The sequence below is a fragment of the Chiloscyllium punctatum genome, chromosome 7 (assembly GCF_047496795.1).
Source record: "Chiloscyllium punctatum isolate Juve2018m chromosome 7, sChiPun1.3, whole genome shotgun sequence".
NCBI classification, from domain to species: Eukaryota; Metazoa; Chordata; class Chondrichthyes; order Orectolobiformes; family Hemiscylliidae; genus Chiloscyllium; species Chiloscyllium punctatum.
In genome coordinates, this window is record NC_092745.1 from 69,300,827 (window position 1) to 69,311,776 (window position 10,950).

General features: G+C 39.3%; 1 protein-coding gene across 1 annotated transcript in view; it reads left to right on the forward strand.

Annotated features, from left to right (window-relative positions):
* The window catches only part of uhmk1 (U2AF homology motif (UHM) kinase 1), a 34,481-nt gene that overhangs the window by 14,215 nt on the left and 9,316 nt on the right, over positions 1 to 10,950 (forward strand). The window contains exons 5-7 of the mRNA XM_072573926.1: positions 731 to 807; positions 1,435 to 1,530; positions 2,004 to 2,092. Of these exons, the coding sequence (XP_072430027.1) occupies positions 731 to 807; positions 1,435 to 1,530; positions 2,004 to 2,092 (262 nt within the window). The remainder of the gene's footprint in view (positions 1 to 730; positions 808 to 1,434; positions 1,531 to 2,003; positions 2,093 to 10,950) is intronic.

A 10,950-nucleotide genomic window follows, 5' to 3' on the forward strand; every position in this document is an offset into this window, starting at 1 on the left:
TGTGCATCTGCCACTGAAATCCTTGTTCAGGAAATACAATATTGAGAAGTTCTTTCAGTAATCTTTCTGGAAGAACAAATAGCTTTTATCCTAAATTCTCAAGTATTTTTTTGTTCAGCAAGGCGAGAGCAGTTGAGTACACCTTCTTCCGCATTTTTTTCTCCCAACTGAAGATCAGAACAAACCCCAAGCATCTCCCAGCAGTTGGTCTCCAACAACCAGGCATTATCATGGAAAACGCGTTTTTAAAAATCTCCATGTCCATAATGAACTCTGTGACTTCTTAAAGAAACCAATTCAAAATTCTCCACAAAACTTGAAGTAGATAAATTTTTCCACAGTCCTTCAAAACACAAGTCTTCAAATTAAATATGAAATGTCTTCATAATCAACAGTCATTTAATTGAAGCAGATTTACTATTGAAATCCCAAGTTGTGATGGTTTGCATAAATAGTCATAAGTAGTTTTTATTTTTACATAATAGAAATAAATCAGTATTAGATCTGTTTTAATCTTAATGGATGCTTCAATATGGCAAGTATAGTAGCAATTAAGTTGTAGTACAGAAACTATTTCTATTACATTAGCAGAAATCGAAAGTGATATAAAAAAATTAAAAGTACATCACTGTGAATACAAGAAAATGATGGCTTACAGCTAAAAAAATTATGTACTCTGTTTATATATTTGACAGTTTTTTTTTTGCTCCTTCCAATATTTAAATTATAGTATGCTTCATGATGATCCAGCACACAGAACTACAGCAGAACATGCTTTATACAACCCTTTCTTCAGCATTCCCTTTGGTAAGTTCAGTGTTCTAGATTTTTTTTTGAGTCCAAAATCCAGAATTTTACAATTTTATACACAGATGTGTAATGACAGTTTACATGTAATACAAATAAATTGTGAATTGTGTTGGAGCCATGAAACTTGGAGATCTGATCTTTATGTACCTAGTATTTTTATACATAGTTGGCATTGATGAACATATTGGAGAATAGTGGTAAAGTGAAGGAGAGAGACCTGATTCTCGTTACAGATGTTTGAAATGTCTTTGGTTCTATCTATGCTGCAGATTATGCCAGTTGCACACTAAGTAAAATTTCTAGTTCCAGTCTTTATAACGTATGCAGCATGCATCAACGCATTATTGCAAAACTAAAATATGCAAATCTCTGCTTCCCACTGCTCAGTAAAAATGGACATTAGTGTGCTTTGCAAAACTTCACTGGTGTTTGAGACAGCTTTGTCCTGCCCTTTTTCATTTGGGAAAAATCTTCGGACAGAATTTCATAACCAATTCTCAATATTGTTTAGTTGTAGTATAATGCCTTATTGTTGGGGAAAAAAATGAACTTTTTCTTTTATATTTTTAATTTACATTGAAATAGCTAAAATGAAGTGCTCACTGTGTTAATTTTTACTATTAGCACCTCATATTGAAGATTTGGTTATGCTTCCAACACCAGTGCTGAGACTACTCAATGTTATTGATGATAGCCATCTTCAGTGTGAAGAATATGAAGGTCAGTTGGTGTTACTTTTTCTACTTACATCAGATATTTTCAAAACAAGTATGTTGTCTGGAAAGAAATAAGCTTTGACTTGGTCAGCTTGAATGGGGGCATCATGGTGGCTTATTGGTTACACTGCTGCCTCTCAGCACCAGGGACCCGGGTGTGATTCCACCCTGTGGCAACAATCTGTGGCTGCATGGGTTTCCTGCTGGTGCTCCACAGTCCAAAGACGTGCAGATTATGTGGAATGGCCATGCTGAATTGCCCATAGTATCCAGGAATGAACAGGCTTGGTGGGTTACCATGGGAAATGCAGGGTTACAAGGTTAGGGTGAGGAGTTGGGTTTGGGTGGGATGCTCTTTGGAGGCTCAGTGTGGACTCGATGAACTGAATGATCTGCTTCCATTCTATGAATGCTTATTGTCTTTTTACATTGCTATATTTGAATTTAATTTAAAACTCAGCTTTCTTTTCCAAACAGATGTTGTGGAAGATGTGAGGGAAGAATGCCAGAAGTTTGGACCAGTTATGTCTCTGCTCGTCCCAAAGGAGAATCCTGGTAAAGGCCAGGTAAACATTTCCCCTGATGCTTATCTGTTTCATCTGTTTTCAAGATTTGAAAGTGCCGGTGTTGGACTGGGGTTCACAAAGGTAAAAATCATTCAACACCAGATTATAGTCCAACAGGTTTATTTGGAATCACGGGCTTTCGGAGTTCTGCTCCTTCATCAGGTGGTTGCTCCTTCACCAACCACCTGATGAAGGAACAGCGCTATGAAAGCTAGTGCTTCCAAATAAACCTGTTGGACTATGACTTGGCGTTGAGTGATTTTTAACTCTATTTTCAAAGTACTGTAGTGTTATTCCTTGGGGAAAATGTAATCTCAATGAATGAATAGTGTGAGCCAGAGTCTGCATGAAAGCAGCACAGATAGGATGGAGGACTGTGGCACCTTTCACAGTCACGTGTTCCAGTGTATTTTTGTGTTATAGGTTTTGCAGCAGCCAGTTTGCAAACAGCAACTTTTCAACTGCAGTTACAATGACCAGAGAATCTGGTTTTCTGATGTTACTTGAGGGATAGGTTTTGACAAGGATATACGTCTACCTGAGTGGACAAATCAGATCTCTGTTTAACGCCTCATTCAAAAGTCTGTATCTGAGAGTGCAGCACTTCCTTGGTACTGCATTGGAGTATTGATGTTACATTCAAGCCCTGGAGTGGGAGTTGAACCTACAGCTTGTGACACTGAGGCAACTGAGTCACAGTTGTCACATAATTGTCTAAAGGTGTATATTGAGCAAACTGTAGCAGTTTTCCCTTTCCCCCGGTACTTGCCATATGTTCAGGCAAATGACTGGTTAAATCTTGCTGATGAACTGAATCATTGAGATTTCACTCCTCAATTAGCTCCTCTTTATCAGATTCAGCAGTTTTGAATTCTATTTCCGCATGTATTCTTATGTTAATCAAGTTCACTTCTTTAGAATTAAATATTCAAAACTTAGACCTTTCAAAGCTTCAGTCTAAAATGTAAATGTGCATTTTCTTTTTACTGTCATCCTGGCCTCCGTCATCTTCAAAAAGGTCTACAGTGTTTTAGATATAGTCTTCAGCCAATTTGATTCACTCCAAATGGTATCAAGAAATGTCTCAACGCACTAATTTTAGCAAAGATTATATTATGACATCCAAACAGTAGCACTGAAGACTTGTCCTTGAAATCCAGCTGTGCCCCCAACCAAGCAATTCCAGTATGTAGGAACTTCAACTCTATACTAAACCATAAACTATACTTAACATTTCACTAGTTGAGGTGTGCATGATGTACCAGTTCAACATAGACTTATAAGAATGTTGACAGGGTTGGAGGATATGAGCGATAAGGAGATGCTTAATAGGCTGGGGCTGTTGTCTTTGGAGCGTTGGAGTCTGAGGGGTGACCTTAAAGAGGTTTATAAAATCATGAGGAGCATGGATAGGGTAAATAGACAAGGTGTTTTCCCTGGGGTGGGGGAGTCCAGAACTAGAGGGCATAGGTTTAAGGTGAGAGGGAAGATTTAAAAGGGACTTAAGGGGCAACTTTTTCACGCAGAGTGTGGTGCATGTATGGAATGAGCTGCCAGAGGAACTAGTGGAGGCCAGTACAATTGCAGTATTTAAAAGGCGTCTGGATGGGTATATGAATAGGAAGGGTTTAGAGGGATATGGGCCAAGTGTTGCCAAATGGGACTAAATTAATTCAGGATATCTAGTCAGTGCAGACGAGTTGGGCCGAAGGGTCTCTTTGCATGCTGTACAGCTCTATGATTATCAGTCCAACTTCCCATGAACCCTGGGATTTCAGGGTCTTCTCTTCCTAGCTCCCTGATTCTGTCTCTTGACTTGCAGCATCTTTCAAGAGTCTAATGGTAAGATACATAAAAACCTCTTTGTAGTTTTAAAACTTCAAATCTTGTGGATCCCTTTTGAACCCAAAAGCTCCCAATCTGGCTTTAGGTGCTGAAGTTTCTCATCAGTGTAATTGGTTAAAATGGAGTGTTTCTCTCTTGGTGTATTGTTAAGTGCACTCAATATCTTGAGTCAATTTATTTATCCCTAATACTGATTTCTGGAAACTGGATTCTTGGGCAGATCTTAACTTGTAACAATTGCCTAAGTCATCTTTGTGTTCCAACTGTAAATCCTCAACAAAGGGAAATACCCATTGACAGCAATGTCCCAAACAAATGCTGATATACTAGCAAGTGCCCACTCCTAACTTTCTGTCTTGATTACTACTTTGACTTTTCCCCAAACCAAGCAAAGAGAGACCTTAATGATACATCTGTATATTTATATGCTTTCTACAGCTAGATTTGCAACACATATCCCAAGTACGTGCACCTCTTTTTCAAAACGCCTAATAAGGAAAATGTTGCTACTCTTAATTGTTGAAAGCGCATTCAGAGTTTGTCCCACAACCATCTAGCCAATCGGTTTTGTCATCTTGGTATCCCTTCTAATTGCTGAACCATTTTTAATATTTCCTGATCAGTCTGTTCAGCGATGTTATCACACCTCTGGAGTAATGGGACATGAATCTGGCCTTATGGTTCACAAGTAGGGCTGCTGCCACTGTGCTCACAAGAGCCCTTGTAAACCATTATATCTAAACAGGAGAAAACTAAGCATCTCATGTTCTGATTACCATGTTAACCATAACATCATTATTTTTCTTAAAGCTGCATCACAAAACTTGCCCTTCAAAGACTCAGCAGCTTTAAGACTTTTTTTAAATAAATATTTTTATTGAAAACCTTTTTAAATATTTTACAAACCATTTTTTACAAAGGAAAAGAATAACACCATCAAAACAGGAAAAAAAGGCATTTCGAAAAAGGTCATAACACAATACCATTGTTAATAAACTACCTACTATTCTACCAGAACAAACATATCTACTAAACGTAAACTAAAGTACAATCATATTAAATAAATACTACTTTAAACTAAATTCAAATAACTTAAATGAAATAATATCGCACTGCTTTATTCTATCTCACTCATCACACCTCCACTGAGACTCCCTTCCCTGGGAGCACCATCTACAGTACCGTTTTTCTTTCCCCCAGTCGTCTCCTTCTGGGGCCCACAGGCACCTATACTGATTCCCATGGCTATACCACAGCCCTGATTAATATTACTGATAAGTCAGGGTCAATATAATTAAAAAAGGGCCACCATATCTTGTAAAACTGTTCCGTTTTGTGGTGCACCATATTTGTGAGGTAGTCTTGGGGAGATGCTCCATCACCAGCCTACACCACCCCATAACACCTGGTGGTTTTTCTGATGTCCAGTTCACTAGAATGTTCTTCCTCGCCCAGTGAGTAAGAATATTACACAATCTCTTCCCATGTTCCCCCAGACAGGGCAAATTTGACAACCCCAAAAGAAACAATGCTGGATCTACGTTAATTTCAATCCCCAGGATGACCTTTACCTCCCTTACTATAGCATTCCAATATCTCTGGATCTTACAACAGGACCAGTAAGTGTGTGAGATGCCTATACTAATGTTACATTTGGGACGCCCTGACGATACTCCTCTCTTGAACTTAGCTAGCCTCTCTGGCGCTATAGGAGCCCTGTGCAAGATCTTCAACTGCATGGCCTGCACTCCGTTATATACTGAGATTTTCTTTACATTCCCCCATACCTCCCATGAAATATCCTTTCCTAGCTCTCGATTCCACGTCCTACGGAGTCCTTCCATGTCCCCCAGGGCGCGACCCTTCTGTAAATGAGATAAAGTACTGAAAGAGCACCCGGATACCGGAGTATTCTTTCTGTATGTAGTCCCTTATCTGGAAATATTGGAAAAGGTCCCTATTAGACAATCCATATTTCTGACTTAACTGACTAAATGACATCAGGACCTCCCCCTCGAATAAGTCTCCCAGACAGAAGATCCCCTTATTCTCCCATGCCTTAAAGCCGGAGTCCATTGAGCTCCTTTAAATCCTTGAGCTCCCACCAGTGGGGTAAATGGCGAAGTCTTAGACCAGTTGCTTTCGCCTTGCCTCATCATCCTCCAGGCTTTTACCATATTTAAAATAATTGGACTTTTACACTGTTGGGTCACGGATTTCATCTTGTCCATGAATAATAAATTAATTAAAGGACATCTCGACTGTGAGGCTTTAATATCAAGCCAAATCGACTCCGAATTCCCCTATAGCCAGTCACTAACCTATGTTAACAGAGCACTTAATTAGTATTTCTTCAAATCCGGAAGATCCACCCCTCCCTCAGTCTGCGAAAGCTACAATTTAGTGAAATTTATTAGAGGGCGCCTGTGGCACCAAATAAAGGACCCTAGCCAACCACTGAGCCTCTGTAACACTTGTTTTATAACAACGGGAGCGTTCTCATGGGTACAGCAGTTAAGATTCATCTTAATCGGGTCTATTCGGCCCAACCATGTTAACGGTAACCCCCCCCACCACCACTGCAAATCCTGTTTTATCCTCTTTAGTAGTTGTACATAGTTAACTTTATACAGTTGGTGGAAGGAAGGGGTAATAAAAATTCCCAAATACAACAAAACCTTTTGGCGACCATCTAAACAGGAATTGCATTCCATCCTTCAGATTAGAGCTGAACAATGTGTTGCTGGAAAAGCGCAGCAGGTCAGGCAGCATCCAAGGAGCAGGAGAATCGACGTTTCGGGTATAAGCCCTTCTTCATTCCTGACCTGCGCTTTTCCAGCAACACATTTTTCAGCTCTGATCTCCAGCATCTGCAGTCCTCACTTTCTCCATCCTTCAGATTAGGTACCTCCACTAATCCCCCTACTGGTATGGCTTCTGATTTTGTAAAAATTGGTCCTGTAACCCAAGAAACCACCATATGAATTAATTGTTTGAATCATTCGAGGAACAGACTTCTCTGGATTAGCCAAAATAAAAGCACGTCGTCAGCATATAGGGTGATTTTATGTTCCTCCATTCCCACCTTTGGCGATACTATTTCAGAATCCCCCCGACAGTTTTGACAAACAAGTTCAATTGCCAAGATAAATAACAGCGGTGATAAAGGACACTCCTGTCGACTACCTATTTCAAAATTAAAGTTATTTGATTTAATACCATTTGTAATGATTGCCGCCTTAGGATCATTATACAGTACTGCTGCCCATCTGGCAAAGGATCCCCCCAAATCAAAACGCTCTAGGACCTCAAATAGATATGCCCAATCCATCCGATCAAATGCCTCTTTTGCATCAAGGGAGACCGCTAAACCAGGAATCAATCTTTGCTGGCATACTTGTACTGTGTTCAGTACTCTCCTAATATTGTTGGAGGAGCTATGGCCCTTCACAAAGCCTGTCTGGTCGTCTTTTATAATATGGGGCAGGACCTTCTCCAACCTCAGAACCAGCATCTTGGATAAAATTTTGAAATCTATGTTCAACAGTGAAATTGGTCAATATGAAGCACATTCTTTGGGGTCCTCCCCTTTCTTTAAAATGAGGGAGATATTAACCTCTCTAAGAGTAGGCAGCAGACGATCCTGTGTATAAGAATATTTGTACGTCCCCAGAAGTGGCTCCACTAACATGTTTATGAATTCCTTATAGAATTCAGTTGGCAATCCACCTGGCCCTGGCACTTTGCCACCCTGGAGATGCCTTATTGCTTCCTGCCCTTCCCCAGCCCTGACCGATATAGCTCTGCAAAATAATCCCTAAACCTAACATTGATCATCTTCAATTCGCGGGTAATCGTACCAGCCTTCTCTCTAACAGACATAATAGTTTGGAAAGCTTTTTTCCTCCTAGCCAAATGAGTCAGATATCCACTTAGGCTTATCTCCAAATTCAAACCATCTTTGTTTGGCAAAGGAGACCTTTTTTTTTAGCCACTTGTGTATGCATTGAGTTGAGAGCAGCCCAGAGAGCTGTGACCAGCTGTAGCTTAAGCAATGACAGCCTATTATAATATGTTTTCTCAGCGACCTTCAGCCAGGCCTCCAGCATCTGTTGCTGCTCCTCCCTCTGCCTCTTTCTAGTCACCGAATATGAAATGATCAGACCTAATAAATATGCCTTAGTGGCCTCCCAAAGCATTGCCGGATTACTAACCGTACCTGAATTGATATCTCAAAAGGCCCTGAACTCTTTTGTAACATTCTCAACAAATTTGCTATCCCCCAACAAAAATGGATTCATGCGCAAGTGACATGCACTCCCCTTGATTCTAACACTAAATACATCGGTACATGATCCAAAACACATGTATTCCCAATTTGGCATGCCAGTATTCTGTCCAAACCGTCAATTGGCATTAAAAAAAATGTCAATGGTGTTGGTTGGAATAGAACATGAAATCTCTTCCATTAGGATGGAGGTACCTCCCACACATCTACAAGTCCCAACTCCTCGCACATGTCCACCAAAGATTTAAGACTCTTTGACAACATATCCCAACATTTATAAATTATCCCAATATTATTTAAGAACAGTACTGTTTGACAACTTAAGATGCCTTATTAGTTATGCATCTGCCAATGAGATGAAATTAGCTGCTTCTCCCCAACTTTCCCCACAAGTTCCAGCATTGTGAGCAGATTCCAATCAAGAAATGATATTCAGACTTTAGGTCCTTTAGTGTGTTGAATTCAGACCAAGAAGCAACTGTTGCAAATCTATTGCTTGCTTTTCATGATAGGTAAGGAATTACTACAGCATAACAACCTAAGTCGTCAGACCTGTTTTGTGTTCGAAGCCAGACCACTACCATTTGAAACCATTTGACCAGGACCTATCCAAGTGCAACAATGAAATTGAAGTTGAGGCCAGTGCAACCCATTTCTGTTCATAATGTCCCTTGGTATCTAAAGTCAAATCTAAAGTTTGCATGCGTATTCTTTCCCTCCGGTATACATAAATGTTCCACAGCCAGTGGAGCAGCTGTCATTGTTGACACTGCACTCCAAATCTTGTTGCATAACGCCCTACTTAAGGGAGATGATAATACATGGTCAGCAGTTTGAAAAAAGACCATGATCACATTGAGAGTTCTTCATCCTGACATTGTGTTTGCCTTTTGAAACTCAACCGTGCAGATCTTTAGCATTATTATTCTGAATTAATGCTCTGTTTGTGCCCACAAAATAGAAATGGGCATGTTGAAAAAAAAGTGCTGCATGATTAAATCCACGCTCTGTAGCTTCTTTGAAAACTCAAATTATGTTCATTTTAACTTAGTTAGTTCATTTTCCAGATTCAGAATTTGCCAAATCGTAATAAAGCAAGCACCCTGATCATCTTGTGACCCTTCTTCACAGGAGTCACAGGTCTCAAAATGTTAACTGCTGTCTCTTCACAGATGTTACCAGACCCTCTGAGTTTCTCCAGCAATTTGTTTTTGGTTGTTTCAGATCTCCAGCATCTGTAGTTCTTTGTCTTCTATTGCCTTGATGATCTTTCCTACCAGTTTCAGAGGCTTTGTTGATGGTGAAGTTCAACTGAATGCTTATTTACCTATTAGAAATCTATTTTGAATTTTATAAACTATAACATATATTGTCCATTAAAGGAATCACTGGCCTGACTAGCAGCAAAATATTTACTTTATCAGGAGAAAGGCCAGAAAACTTCATACAGACAAACATTGATTGCCCTGAAAGAGAAGCATAAGGCATGTTGATTTTCGAACTTTTGTACAATTAGTCTGTCCATGCATTGACAGTTGTGTTGATGGTTCCAGTGAACAGAACACAAGTATATAATATAATATAATATATATGTATATTAGTTCAGCAGAGAACTACATCGCAGATGTTAGAATCCAGGGATAAACAAACATTTTGTCATAGAGGGTCATTGATGCAATGAAGTTCTGTTGTTTTCCTGTCAGTCTTTTGCTCATTCACACGAACCTTTTTTTTTGACTACTGTGCTCTTGAGTCTAATTTTTAAAGGAAACAAGCAAACTTACTGGAAATTACAAACTACACGTCTTCTACTGTGCATGAGCAGCCTGCCATGTTTACTGTTAGTAAAAATCATCATTTGAAGCTTGCAAGGAATATAACTCACCCAGGGCAGGACTTCACTGTATGTGAAATTCTCTTTTCCCAGAAAGCAAAATCTGTTCAATGCAGAGTTTAATAAAGTTTTGCGAGAAAAAGATGTCGAGGGTTTTGGAATCTTAAAGGAAAGCGGAGTTGAGACTACAATTAGAGGAGTCATGATCTTAAATTGAAGAGCAGGCTCTAAGGGCTGAGGGTCGAGAAATAACCTGCAGACATAATTAACTAAGGAGTGAACAGTTTATTGAGTTTGGACAGGAGTGATACGTTTCTGTGGATATTTCAAAAGTGTTCAATTGATTCACTGGGTTAAACTCTTGAGTGCTGAAAGACTTTGAGTAGGTCAGAGAAATGGACCACTCAAAAGAAATTTTGTTTAACAACCGATAGCGACGCTGAGTTGCCAATGGGAATTAGAAACCATATGTAATTTGGAAAAGAGATTTGATGTGTTATTGGTCACCTCCTCTTTGCAGTCTCTGCAGAAGCAATGATCTAAGGAATATTTGAAGACGTGGAATCTGATGTTCCATTAAGGTGTATGTGGAAGTTGCAAATATTAACATCAATTAGATTTGCAGAATACAAAGCACTTATAGCAAGCACAGAAGAAGAATTACAAGGGTTATTAGATAGACTAGTAACAGCAGGAAATAAATCTAAAATGAAGAATATTGACAAACTAATGCATATCTGAGTATCACCATGAACTATTCATATTAGAAGAGAGCCATGACAGAAATTCATGTATTTAGGAAGCACAGACTGAAGAAGTAACAAATATAAGAACAAGGATAGCAATGGGAAAGGCCATATTGGATAAGAGACTGTTCCTGAATACCCAATT